The 15,358-nt window shown below is 37.7% G+C and overlaps 1 protein-coding gene across 2 annotated transcripts in view; it reads right to left on the reverse strand.

Moving 5' to 3' along the window:
• Positions 1-15,358, reverse strand: part of dennd2b (DENN domain containing 2B) — a 50,893-nt gene that overhangs the window by 31,380 nt on the left and 4,155 nt on the right. The window contains exons 1-2 of one of the 2 annotated variants that reach the window (XM_020657550.3): positions 13,776-14,059; positions 4,741-4,839 (exon numbers count right to left, since the gene is read on the reverse strand). In XM_020657550.3, coding sequence (XP_020513206.2) covers positions 4,741-4,814 — 74 coding nt within the window. In that variant the 5' untranslated portion in view covers positions 4,815-4,839; positions 13,776-14,059. Of the gene's footprint in view, positions 1-4,740; positions 4,840-13,775; positions 14,060-15,358 lie in introns of those variants that run through there. The other variant, XM_020657552.3, reaches the window with a different exon arrangement.

A 15,358-nucleotide genomic window follows, 5' to 3' on the forward strand; every position in this document is an offset into this window, starting at 1 on the left:
GGAAACAAGAAAAATCTGGGAAATCCAAAACTGTGTGACAAAACTTGAAGCCAAGTTGTACTCATAATTTTGTTTGATTAAAAAAAAAAATCAAGACGGTTTTATTCAAGCAATCATTAAATATGATGTCAGTGAGCAGACCCCATCACCACCATAGACTGTTCGCCTGAATATCTGAAGTTAATATACAGTTTTATGTGAAAATGAAAAAAAATGAATGAAGTTTTATTGGCTGAAAGTCTTTCTACTGTTCATAATTGAATGTACTACAACAATGATCACAACATTCTATGGAATTTCACTGTTTTAACCAGTTTAATTATCATTATGGTATTATTGAACCAGATAGGCAAATCTTAAAATCTGCCAACAAATCCAGAGCTTGAAAAGTCACGTAATGTGGAACAGATGTGAGAAAACTAAAGAATCAGCTGAAGATTCTGAATTCATTCCCCGAGATCAAAGACTAGAATGAAAACCTGATCCACTTATTCAGAAAAGCCACAGGAAAATATTCTGTCTTTGGCAGCATGAGATTAAAATAAAGGCCAAAGGAAATATAGACTACATTAAAATGCCACTGTGGATTTTTCCACATGATCATAATAACTTGAGAGGAGCGTCAGTGTGGACCTCACACAGTAAGAGATTTATTACTGCAGCCTTACCTGTAAATTCCTCACAACAATCCTCTGTGGTCCTCAGGTCTTTTTTGATCCCTGCAGATAAGTAATATAGGAGCTACAATAGTCCAACGGTCACTGCTGATTGCAACACCCCACGCAAACTATCTCACGGTGCTCACGTCCTTTCCAGACATTTCCCTGACACCTCACTACTCATAGTCCTTGAGGGACTGTGCCATGACTTGGAGGCTGGCTAAGTCTTGCGAAAGTGAGCAGGCATTTGCAGATCTGATGTCACAGCGTTATGGTTAGAATAACAAGCGTTATGGGAGGAGGAAGATGAGGGCTGTAGACTCCGATCCAACAGTGCAGGTTGGGACACATCTCCTTTCACACCTCCCTGCCCTTCCTTGGTTTCACTCCTCCAGCTCCAGGGTGGGGAGACTTTTACAACGGCTAGGAGCCTGCAAGCTGCATGGATGATGGATGCTTCTTATCTTACTTTCCCTGAAGAAATATGAGGATTAGAAAAGACGGCTTATGTATGGAGGGTTTCTTTTACCGCTGGTTTGTAGTATCCTGAAGGATACTGAAGAGATTTAAAGGGCACAAGGCTTTTGATACGGACTTATCAGAATGATAGATTTGAACTTTCATGTCCCTGACCATAAATTCCCCAGCTATAAAAATAAATAAATTATAATGCCCTAGTTTATAAGAAGCAGGGTCTCAATGTTGTAAGCTGACTCACATTGACTGTGGGTGTGTCAGAATGCATTTTATTTCACTCGTCCGTGGGAAGAATATAAAAGCATCCAGGTCATTAACACACATAATTTACACTGCTGAAACATAATTTTTATTAGGCAAGAATAGATTTTTTTTACACATACTACATTGCAATCAAATTGATATAGACTCTGTTCTCAGTTCTTCTTATCTTTCTTTCTTGAGAATTCATAAATAAAGACATGTTGGTGACAATAAATGGTTAATATCACATGACCGCCATTATGTCGTGGTAAACAAATATTTCTTTATGAATGTGCAGTATATTTATACAGTGTGTGTGTGTGTTCTTTAAATCCTTTACTGTTTATAATAAAGCAAACAAGAGTTACAGCTCTCAATAAATTAAGAATGAGTCAAATAAAAAACACATTGAGTTTGTTCAAGATTATTTAATAAATATTTGCAAACTGCTTAGGCATAAAAAGTAGAGGTATTCACCTTTTAGTGATGTGGATATTATTCGAGGATGTAAAACCTTATCATCATACAATGAGCAATAACAAAAGAAAATTGGCTTTATCTTCCATAAAAGATTAGCCACATTATAATCAAAGCCTTTTTGTCTTCATTAAAGCTTTCTAGATTTATCAAAACAGCTTCACATAAGCCTCTACCCACTGCTGCTGTTCTTCTTCTGCTCTATTTCCTCAGCTGTAAATGAATAGAGTAATAATCTTACTGACATTATTAATGTCAATTTAATCGAAGTCCATCATGAAAACAGTCCACCTCCAATCTCAAGTAACATGTCTACAATAAGACAAACAGTCAAAGAGCAGAAAATACTTAATATATACTACATACTCTGATACTCTGATATTAATTAGCAGTCCAACACATGGCATGTTGCACTGGTTCATAAGGGAACAATTGAAGAGTGTTTGGCAAATTCAAATGGTTCTGGATCCTGAGAACTATCTAAACTTCTGCCAACAAGCCTGGCTAAAGTAGAAAGAGAGAGGGAGCAGTGTCCCTGAGGGATCATATCAGTGAGAATGTTTTAGTAGCAACAAGACCAAAATACACAGTAGTGCAATTCTTATGCCAATATGAGACGAGTTTATTGTGTTAATCATAATTCTTCCAATTTTTTGGTCTTTGGTTTGTCCGCCTTTAATGGATTCACATTTGGTCTAATTTCAGAATTCAAACATAAGGGGGGCTCAGGGCTAAATCTACACTTGACACACACCTGTGTGGCAGTGAATGAGACATAAGATGATGCTAAAGGAGAGAGTCAAAGTCGCTTCATGTTGTGCTTTGTGATTTTTTTTTTTTCAGTAAAATATTGGCTTCATTTTGTACAACAGGAGGAGATGGAGACGCATTGTCCATATTCATATACAGTCAATGACTGAAGCATGATTTTATTAAGATCCTCACTATTGTATATAATGTTTATATTGCAATATAAAACAATGTGATTAAGTTTCTGTGTACTGTATATCTTCTTGTTTGTTGGCTTTGGTCTACACACTTGTATCTTATCAACATGTTGCTCTTACATTTGATCCGTTTACAGGTCAGCAGATTAACAAAAGTCAAATCAGCCACTAAAAGAAACCGATTTTAGAGTAGAAAGTCTTCACTCATCTAGGATTGCCTCCTATGATGTCAAGTTAAGGGTAAAATGTTGACGAGGACTTTTTCAATTGATCCAAAATGGAAATATGTGCAGGGATTTTGCCTATTTAGGGGGGTGGGGACTTTGAGGGGGTTTCCGGTGGTCTAAATCGTGCCTGTAAAAATAAACCCAGTTTAGACAGCTTCATCTGGTCCGGCCACACATTCAGTACTGTACAAAGAGCTGCATGCCAGTCTGTCACAACCCAACCTCTGGCTCTCACTCAGGCGTTCAGGGCACGCTCACCACAAGCCACTTCCTGTTTCTGACCTTGAGGGAGGGAGCCAATCATGCACATAAACAGCACTTCTACTATTATTGTTCAACATATATGAACTTCATCATTCAACAGCACTTTCATATATATTCATGCAAAACTCTGGTACATGTTTCTTTACATTTGCAATATTTGAGTTTGTAGTTTTAATTCAGTGAATGTGCTTGTTTGGATTTATAAAACTCTCTCTTTATGCATTGTCAGCATGTTTCAAGTTGCTACAAAACCTCTCAAAATTGCTTTTATGGTTAATTGAGATCTTTGAGGTGCGGCATATTTCTTCAAAGTACAACAATAAAGAGGGACAGTCCTGTAAGAGCAACATTTTTATTTACTCTCTCACAGAAGTTCACAGAAAACCTAAAAATATATATTTTTTTGCTTTGCTTTGTATTGATTTATCCACCATGTGGAGGATGTTTGATGATGTAACTTGCCCTAGAAAAATATTCCTGGTTGATTTCATGATTTCAGGGAATGTATTGTTTCGCAATATTCACAAATTTCTCTCCATCCTTTCCTCGTGAATCTGCAAAGCATCTCATCCTCACAAGCTTTTAACACGATCTGTACAAATCTTAGGTACTGTGTGTCCACAAGGAAAGCAATTTACAAGTAAATTAAGTTATCTACATCCGAATATTAAGATCAAGCTTGACATTTGTGTGGTTTGCCACTTCCAGTATGCCTAACATACCCAATAAGTAATTACAGAGTGGTTGCCAAAAGATACTTAATGTTTCGTGTTCCGTGGTGTGAGAACAATTTACCACTTCCTCATCAGCACAGAGATGAGGTAGACTTTCTTTATTCAAAGTGCAGCTTTAAAAAATATTATAATACAGATAAAAGCATCATTGCTCACAGAAATCTTTCTTAAAATCAGCCACAAGACCATCACAAGGTGTAAACAAAGACTTCACTTCACAGCTGTGACGCACCATGATCATGTGTGACTACGCATGCAAGATGAGACTAAATCTTTTCTCACTAGTCGTCCTTTTCCTAAAAAGAGTTTGTGGTCAAAAAGAGAACTTAATAAAAAAAGAGTCAGATGATAAACTGTGAGAATGAACAGTCTAGATAGCATATATCATTCACAAAGTTTGTTATTCTCTCCCAGCAGGACACTGTCAACTCTCGACATGCTAACACAAGCTTAGCTCCGTACTCACAGCTCAGAGCTGAATGGGGCCCTCATCCAGGATACAGGATCCTGCTTGCAAAATCTCTGAAAGTCTTATCATGACTTACAATCACTGATGTTTTTTTCCATGTGTGGAAAAAAAAAAGGATAAAGGCTGTTCATTGATTGAAAGAGGGGGATAGTTGTGTCTCTTTTTAAAAATCAAAGGGCAACGCATCTAGACAGCTGAGTAGTCATTAACCAGCTCACTCTTCCTGTCCCAGATGTCACTGACCTGTCGGGGACGTCCCGCGGAGCTTTACCCCCTCCTGCACGGGCCACAGCCTTCGAACCCTTGTTGGCTGTCATGTTGGTCTGCAAACCGCCCACTCACCTGAAGGACAAGCACATAGATCGTCAACATTAAAAAAAACTGCAGTATGCAAATATACATTAAATAGGACTAAGGTAGTTTTTTTTTAAAGGGTTCATTCTCGTTATGAAAATGTACATAAATCCAGCTCCACATCAAATAAAAAAAATCTGTCAGACCACAGCCAGGGACCGCAACAAATATTTGATGAACCATCAGAATGAACAGGTCAAGTCGTGTTTTTAGACTTGACTTCGCAGCTCTGCACACCACATTAATGTTGACCTAACACTTTTCTTTACTCTGCATTAAAGGGAGCCGCACAGCTGATATTATCTTGACTTCTGAAACTTCTTCAATTTGACAGTTAAAAGATAAACATTGGAGCAGAGCAGAATGGTTGCAGTTGTACTTGACACCTTTTCATAAAGCTAATAACAATATCTCACAAAGTAACCCACTTCCCTACAGGTGTTGAATCTTTCGTGTAAACATTGAAGAGGAATTTCAACAAACTCAGAGCAAGAGGAATAACCAACACAGCCTGTAGAGGAGCAGAGTAACAGAAAAAAAAAGTAACAGATGCGCCTCCGCTTTACAATGTCTATTTTTGCATCAAACAACATCAAATTACATTACTGCAAAAAAAAAAAAAAGATCTCAGCTGACATTTTTAAACAAGGTCATGATGTTGTGATTTGGCCTCTAGCCAGGGAAGAAATGAGGAAAGGCAGCCATTGCTGACACGGCAGATTTATTTCAGAGGCTGTCTTCAGGTTAGCAGCCGATATTTTAAAAATAATTCACCACAGAAAAGCCTTGTATACAATGAACAGCAGCAGCGGATAAATGAACATGTAATGGTAATGTAAGAGTAGTAACAAGTGATATTCAGTACTGATGATATAGAAATTTGGAGACCCACACCATTATTTAGGAGAGATTATCAGCTGATGGTATATTTTACTAAATGACACAGAAATAAGCAAACATTTTTGTAAAGGATTTATCTTTTTTTATGTGATTCAAAAACATGTCAGTGCTCTCTTGAGGACAAGCTATGATGAAGATGGTGTTTACTCATTGAATTACCATAGAGTCCCAGACATCGGCGTTTCTGTTCATTGTTTCATCATTGATTTTATAATCACTTATCAACAATATCTAACATACTGATACACAGTATCTGGGTTTGGCTGATCCATATGAATTAAATAGTAGAGCTCCAGTGTCTTTTGATGCTGCTTGTTATGTCTTCATTTACCAAGACATTTCCTCCGCTAATGAGAATGAATTGATTTGAATAGTATTGTTGGTCATTGTAGCTCCATGCTGGAGAAACACAGAGGCTAACCCTTGGAAAGGAAAGCTCATTCAACAATTAGGAACTTACTGAGAAACAATTTTTCTTTTTAGATGATTAACAACTATTAAAAACATGTCTGTGAATATTTGCAGACATGGCTTTCTGTGTTAGGTAGGGATGCTCTTCCGTCATAGAGAACACCCTCCTAAATGCATGTTATTTTAAAGTTTCATGTAACATCCTCTTACAAGGGAAAACAGTTAAGACATCTTCTTATGAGAAATGTTTCCTAAGCTTAATATCTCACATCAGACAAGCAGTTAGTTAAACCTTCCTTTCAGTTTAAAGTGTTGGTCAATGGCCCTCTAAATCACTTTCTAAAATGCAGCAATGGCCCTTTGAAGGGCTCAAAGTGATTGTTCTGGTGCATAAGGAGGTCAAATGCAGATCTCTGGAGATCAGAGGTGGAGGATGGGAGGGTGCTTGGAAGCTTGGCTTGTTTACAGGAAGTTGTTGTATGAAGAAGCCAGCCAACCAGAAGTGGAGCTAAGTCCTATAGAGACAGATGAGGAGAGAGAGGGAGCATTCCTGCTGTCAGCTATTTCCTGTGACTGTGTGTACGGTGCTAAGATGACGAGCATGCATCATTATCTTCATCAGACTCTTAAGAGTGATGACTGGCTTACAACCCTCCAGTACAACTTTTCTCAGAATGCTATATTATTTAATCATATGTCTTCTATGCAGGCAGTCCTGTAGGATTCAGTAAGGAAATGTAGTAAAGTTTGCAAGGGAACTATATCAGACAAAATAATCATTCTTCCAAAATTGGACGTAAATGGTTTCTGTAAATCACAGAACTTTGGCTTATTTTGGACAAGCATGGTTTTAGGGTTTTTAAACACACATTTTGGATTACCTAATGGGGCATAAATTAGTTAAAAAATTGATCCATAATTGCATGATTAAACTAAACAAACTATTCATGGGGAAGCTCAAACACAAAGGAAAATCAGGACCAACAAAAGCAGAGCCTGAGAAATACAATCTTTAATATGAATCTAAATTAAACCAAACCAGAAATATCACATTCTTTCATGAAATTCATGCACACTGGCAGCTATGTGAAATATTACTTTAGAATACCACCAGCAGAAACAATACGCTGTGTTTCGGAGGTGAGATTCAGCAATCTCTTTGATTCTCTCTCGAACTGAAACATTGAGCGTCTGTCATTTCAATTTGTTACACCTTCAATCAAACATTACTATCAGATAAAACACTGCAAAAAAATAAATAAATATATAAAATGTTTTCATTTTTTATGGAATTAGCTCTCATACTTTGCTCAAATAAAGTCAAGAGCAATGTTTGTTTTGATATAATCACTGTTTTTTAATCTTTTGGACAGGGAAAGCTACAATCACAGAAATGGGTCACAAAGGCCCGAGATGGACTGAGCAGTGTAAACATTGAGGCGTTAGCCAACTGACTTCCTGAGGCCTGATAGCATCTCTCAACACAAAATAACTGGCTTTAAACAATCACTGCTGAGAACGCTCTGGAGTACCTTTAAAGTGCATTCAACCAGATTCATGACATGTTTTCTCCAGAGATTTCATAGCACAAGGCAAGCAAACGGTCAACAGCTACATGTTGGGGATGTTTTTTTAAAGTCTTGATGACATACTTGACTTGGTGTTAAGATGTTTGCGGTTTTACAGATTGAGGCACAATGTGGATTGTGTAGATGCAAAGCATTTTTGGCAAAAGGTCCAATTAATTTGCAGAACTTAAAGTTGCTGTTTGCGTCATACATCATTTCAAATGATAATGATATGCTAAAAAAATGTGAATATGTTAACAAATAGATGAATAACATATGGTTCTTCTGAAGCTCTTATAAACTCTTATAAGCTTGTTGCTTATTTGCCCATTCAAAAAATATGAAGAAATATTAACGTTCATTTGAAGAAGAACCCACTGATGTTGGATGACATGGTGATTTATGTAGTTGAAATAACAAAAATCTTTTAAGTGTGAATTATACACCAATCTCTGCACCGATATATGAGCAGGTACTCAGAATGCTGGTTACTTGAAGCACTCTTATTTGTCGAAGAATACTTCATACATAGCTTTCTGTCAGACGACAGTCTGTGAAGCTCTGCTTTATGTGTGGAGTGTGAAATACATTCATAGGAAAACAGAGATAACTCAACTTCTAAATCACATAATGAACTGCTTTCTACAATACAGGTTCTTTTGAGTACCTCCTGAACTGTAGCTTGACTATTATTTCTGTTCTTACTAGCTTCATCAAACAATACATTAAACCATGAAGCTAAAAAACTTTTTCCATATTTCATATTTGAATACTTGTACTGCCATTTCTTCAAACTCAACACAGAAATTATGAACTCATCTATGAGTTTGTGTCTTCGGCTTCATTCTCAAATTGAAATCTACAAAGCAAAGCGGTCTCTCGAGATACATACTCGAAAACCAACATCTGAATGATCTCCTTCACCATTTCCAGAGTTTTTCCTGCTTTTGTCATCTTCATAAAAGCACTAATTGATTACATGAGACGCATATCAATGACGCATATTTTCCTAAGCCACCAGAGCAGATTCCTTCACCACAGCAGTGTCTCCATTCGACAGTTTGGAATAAAGAGCCCTTTGTGTTCAGCACGTCCTTGAGAGGGACATGTGGTTAAAAAGTAAGTCTTTTATCAGCTGTTTGCGTGTGTGCACATGTGTAATGTGTGAAAGAGGTAAATATCTTGCATAAGAGAGCGCACACATCCTTGGTCCTGTCACTTCTGATGGATCATCTGATACACAGTTCACTCCACTACATGAAGGAATGTACTAATATTTGCCCTATCCATCAGTCTGCGGCTGCATTCAAAATATTAAAGAATGTTTTCAGAGGGTGGAAGAAAGCCCAGGAGTTGGGCAGAAACACCTGCATCATATGCCAAGGATTTCTTTCTCATTCAATAAAGACCTCAAAAATGCTCTGTCCATGCACCTGGCACTTGATGTCCAGGGCCCGATTTAATCTAGGAATTTTATGACGTCATTATGGACAAAGTCAGATCTTTGTTAATCCTGAAACATGCAAGAAGCAGCTACCATAAACGCAGGCTAATACAATCTTCTTTGGTCCAATGCTTCTCTGCTTTTTCTGGCTGACCTGTTCCTCACTTTCTGCTGATTTAGCAACCTGACTTCAAGGATTTAAAAAAAAAAAAAAAAAAATCTGCAGAGCATCACAAGCAAGCCAAGAAGCTATGAGGAAAGGAAGAGTAAAATCTCTGCAAATTATCAACTCTTTCCACATGTCGCATCGCACATGCAGCCATGAGCCCACACACTGATCCACGACATTGTTTGAATATCTGCAAAGAGACCAGTTTTGTCCACTACGGATACAAAGAGACTTTAGATGGGTCCAATCATGTTACACTGAGCATTGTCGGAGATTTACATACAAAAAACATGTGTTGCATGTTGGGGAATTTTTTTTTCTCTCCAACAGACTTTTGGAATATGCTAAATGTGTAAATAACCAACCGTCTCTGGATAGTGGTTTCTGCCTGACAGCCTTAATGTGTCTCCATATAAAGGAAAACCACCAAGGTTGATGCTACTGGCAGTTGTACATAGCCATACCTACATAATTACCTCCACACTCCACCACATGCTGCCACTGTATAGCTCTGTAGACCAGGTGGAACCAATTCTCAGAATCTTTTTTTTGTATCTCCTTTTTTAGCAATTTCAGCTATTTACTTTTCTAGACTGATCATGGCATATTTTCTCTTTGGGGAAAAGACGAAAAACCCTTCTGTGTAACCTAGATATGAGCATGCACAGCTGCAGAGGCAGGCATGTGGAAAACGGGCTTATGTCCATCTGAGTTGCAGCAGGGGGGCAAGCGTGTGTGTGTCACAGAGATGACCTCTGACCCACAAACTTTGACTTTTTCAAGGCCATACATAAGATAAGATTAATGCTTGTTTGGCTCAGTCTTTGAGTCAGAGTTCAGCTTAGCAAACAAAAACATTGGCAAGTTTTACGTCACCTGAGTTTCTGCTCATTGTTGCGACAATGAGACAATCCGTTTGTTTATTAGCTGATAGCATGCTTAAAATGTTAAGCTAAAAGGGATGCGCAAGTTATCGCAATTTCATCGTTATCGCGATATTGAACTCGCACTGAACACCACAAAAGTCTGAATCTATGGCAATAAATAAGATGGAGTCGTGCTTTTAAGCGATTATGATGTGGTCAGATGAAGCAAACACTTGCTAACAGATAGCTCTTTTTGATTCAGGACAGACATGTGCACATTGCAGCACAGGTATCGGTAAAACATGAAGAACAGCAGATAGACAAAAAGTGAGTTATAGATAAGTTTATGTTTTTCATAATTTTTTCACATTCTGCAAGCTTATTAACTAAGACTGGATTGTTGCTAAGGAAGTCGACATTTCAATAAAATGCTTTTAAAAGACATTAAGAACAGTTTTTTAATCTAATTTTTCTAAAGCACTATACTTCAAAACGGATGGACGGATAGACAGATACTTTATTGATTCTGAAATACAATTCTAGACAAGAAATGTATCTCTAGACATAAGCTGTCAGGCAATAAATTAAGATAAGTGGGAGTTATTTTATATGAGAAACATTTTTCTGAATTTTTTGTCAAAGCTGACAGTGTAAGGTCTGTAAGTTTAAATTTCACAAGACGGCAGAACATCTCCTGACATGTTAATGTTGAGATGGTGATGTCATGGTGCGATGTTATGGCATGCATCCCATTAAGACATCAAACGTCAGTTGATTAATTCTGCATAAAAACAGTTTCAATGTGACTCACACAAGTCATTTTTACAATCTGTCTGTTGTTGTATCATTATTAACGTACCCTTGCAAATGCAAAGTAAGTTCACACAGAATCTATACAGTAGCAACACGTTTCAGAGAGACAACAGGATAAAAACTGGTTTAAATAGGTCTCAACCGGGCAAAAATACAACAAAGCACCTGAAGTTTAGTTTAGAAACATAACTCAGCACTGAGGTGTCATGAGACTACACAAATTGGAAGTGCGTTTCTTATATAAAAGAAGCATTGTTTCTAGGTGGTTGATTGGTGTCTTCATCTGAGTGTGGGGTAAAGTTGAGCGAGACAGTCTTGTGCTGAACAATGGATGATACTACAGGTTGAGAAATCTGGTAAAAGACACTAAACAGGAAAATACTCCTACACACCAAACGGCGGTGGCTGAGGTTCCCTCCGGCAAGACCATGAACCAAACTGTTTCCTCATAGCTTTCCGATCAACAGTGTCAGAAAGCACGCATCCTCCAAGAACCAGCTGCAGGTCTCAAGAGTGACTGTTAGCTCCAAATCCTAATTTGTACACCTGTCGAATCTTGAACCTGCCAATATGGATCCTTGTACTTTATAGATCATCACGTACAAACACCTGCAGCACAGGAGTTTAACCTTACAAAGAGGATAAAGATAACAGAGAAAACAATGCTGATATGTTCTCCACCATCATTACTGCAATAATACGCTGCAATGATTACTATGCTTCTTCAGCGTCACTATGGGAAAACATATAGTCATGATAATTGATAAATGGTCCATGAAGTTCATGATGGATCAAATATTTTGCAAAAATCAGTTTTAAAGGTTTTATGATAAGCTAATATTTGATGCAGTTAATTCACATTTCAATGCACGTCATGCTACTAATCACAAATGTCGTGACAGTGAGCTTGAAAACACAAAATATCAAAGAACTGTTAAACAAACACATTTGAATTTGATTTGCACTAATTTAACTAAGGAACTACTTTTCTACAAAGGATGTTGATTATTGTCAGCTAACAGATGAATTGTGATAAGAGCTATAATTTAATTTTTAACATCATGATTAAATCACGTCCATGCTGTCTGGACCAGTGGATAAGGAGAGGGAAAGAAGACTTTAAAGATGATGTTGAGTGAACAATGGTCCTTTTAAAAGCGTCGACTGACAGGCCAGGCTCACTGCTGATAAACAGAGCAGAGAACAGTAAAGAATTTCCTCAATAGCTTTGTGTTGACAGTCCTGTCCAGTAAGAGGGGAAGGTCATTGTTTGATTACACAATAGAAAGAGTTTCAGCGGGGGGAAAAGTAATAGTAAAGCCAGTCACGTCTCTGGTGATACCAGTTGTAATCTGTTAATTAAAATGTAGGCCTATAAATAGAGTTCATGATGGACCCAAAAGTCATCATATTGAGTTTAAAACAGAACTTATTGGGTGAACAGTGTTGTTGTGGATTCTTTTTCTGTCTTCATTGGATTATCTTTATGTCCGGATTTACACCAACCATTATGTGTTACAGGCATCAGATAGTGTCACCAGAGTAAGTGCACGAGGTCAGAGGATGGATAAAAAGCTCATCTTTGAGTTAAAGTATGCCTCAAGTCATTTAGAAATTACTGGAGATGCTCAGACCGTGCCTTAAACTTCAACATCAACTTTAATTGAAATCTTTGTATTTTTGGCTCAGCCCACAAAAGTTTGGGCTAAGACAAAAATACAAATCCCCAACTAACTATTTGACTAACAAACAAACAAACAAGCAGAGCTAAAAACTAAAGAAAAAAAACAAAAAACTACAGTAACTGATAGATTATATAAATAAGATAAGATAAGATAAGATATACTTTATTCATCCCAGCAGGGAAATTTAGGTGTTCCAGCAGCCAGCATACATACAAACACACAACACAACACATACATACATATCCAACCCATACAGAAAAACATGAGCCCACAATACAGTTTGCTATAATGTATTGTATGTTATATAATGTACTGTAATGTTTTGCATAATTAATGCCACTACTTCAATTAACATATAGGCTCCTTTTTTGCTCATAATACTGAAGTGTGTTAGCCTATGATTGTTCAACATGTCTGTACTAACCCTTTCTATGGAGTCCAGACTACAGAGCCTTGACAGGCAGCAGCAGCAGCAACAAAGAAAAGTGTGCAATCTGTATTTTCAGCATGACTTCAAAACATATGACATAATGAACAGCACAGCATACGTTTAATGCTAATAGAGTTTCCTTTGAGTCTGATCTTAAATACCCTTATCCCTCTATTCAAACATGACTCTATGTAAAGTTGACTATCCCACACAGTGTTCAGTTCATAATGCCTGATCCTGAGTTCTGTGCTGTTCCTGTTTATCTGCTGATTGCTTTTGACTTGTTGGATGTTTCAGCCATAACTTGGTTTTATTACAACCCCCACAGCTAGCCTACTGCATGTATCCGCTCCGCTGGGACATATTTCTTCATTCAAAGTGTCAGAAGAAGAAAAATAGTCCGGTGTTTTAAGTCGGGAGCTTCATCGTTTAACATGCCGATGACCAAATATGGTCACGTGCAGCTGAGGACTGCGTTAAAACACATTTTAATGCACTTTGAAACTTTTAACACAACTTTTAACCTTTTTTTTTTTACCATCGCTTTTTACCCATGTTTTCATATCGCTACTGGCTACAAGTTTAACCCCCCACCTCCATGTTTGAACTCGTCAATTCATGAATAAGGCGGCTTTTACCTCCGAGTTTCTCCTCACGTCCATGTCTGCTGCTGACATTTCCAGATTATAATCCCTTTCTTTTCTTTTTTTTTTTAACAACGCGTTAATCCAGTTCGTCCCTGCGTTGAAAACTTTGGCTGGTTACCTGCACTCCTCAGTAAACTCCGACTGATGTCTTTCCAACAAAAACCGACAAAAAAAAAAATTCCCTCCTGCCTCCCCTCTCTCAGCCTGCAGCAGAGTGGAGGGCAGGACTTATTACTATGGAAACGGGTTGTTTGCCCCCCACTTTCCTCAGGATTTGCCCCTCTTGCCCTTCACCTCCTCCTCCTCCTCCTCCTCAGCCAGGCATTCATGCTCTCTGTCCCTTGTTTATTGTCAGGGTGAGGATGAGGAGTTTGGGATGAATATTCACGAGATGAAGGCTGCTGATGGGATGGGAGCAAGTTGCCAGCGCTGCACACACACATTGTCACGCTGCCGAAAACCTCCACTCAGTGTGAATGCATTTAACCCCGCACAAAGATGTCTTTCACATGTGTAACCAAGCCTCCCATAGAGCAGTTTATAATCTGTTATCTACATGCACAGATACAGTAACTGACATTAGTGAAAGGCCAGTGGTGGAGGAAGTGTTTAGAGCTAATATCATGCTATAAATACATTTGAAATAAATACACTTTTTTACAAGTTATAGTTTCTGCCACTTAGTCAAAGTAAAATATGGAAACAAATATGACCAATGTAGCCTACTAAAAGTATTATTAGCTAAATTCACTCTTAAAATACTATCATTTGTCTTATTAATAAGTGATAAACCCTGGTACAGCTTATAAATAGGCCTATAGCATAAGCTTGTCTCTTTAACTACAAAAAAGCAAAAAAAGCAAAGCAAAAATAACTAGGCCTATACCTCAAAAGGATTGTTTTCTACTTGTGTAAATTGACTTACATGCCACCACCTGTCATGCATATATAAGCCTAAAAGGCTACTTGCAATGATACTAGAAGTGTGCATGTTGGGGTTTTTTTGCGGGGGGGGGGGGGGGGGCATTTAAGTGCTTTAACTATTAAAATAAAAGTATTTACTATGCAGCAAAACTATCTGTGTCAGTGTTAATGTTGAACCTTTAGGCTCATTCAGTTTTGATGAATTTATTCATAAAGAAATTAACTGACAAAATTATTTTTGGAGTCAAACTTTTACTCCAATCTGAACAGGAGTGTCTCACTAGACATGTAGTAAGTATTATTCAGTAAATAAAGAAATCATGAATTGATCAAAATATAACCTAAAGAGTAACTAAACAATGCCTGAAAATCTTGTTCTTGTTCTTCTGAACTTTGCCACATGCAGAGGTGGACCCTCGAACACAATGACATCACGTGTGGGTGTGGCTGCAGGTGCAGCAAAGCACAACAGACAACCAACAAGCATCAGTGCTGTTGTGGAATGTGAGGGATCTTTTCCTTTTTGTCTTAAGTTACTCTTAAACTGTAAATAAAGTCAATATGCATCGTTACACTCCACATTTTCATACCCCTGAACAAATCATACATTGCTGAACCACATGTCCAAACTTTAGCTGACCACAGAAATG

This window comes from Labrus bergylta, chromosome 3, assembly GCF_963930695.1.
Source record: "Labrus bergylta chromosome 3, fLabBer1.1, whole genome shotgun sequence".
In the NCBI taxonomy this organism is placed as follows: Eukaryota; Metazoa; Chordata; class Actinopteri; order Labriformes; family Labridae; genus Labrus; species Labrus bergylta.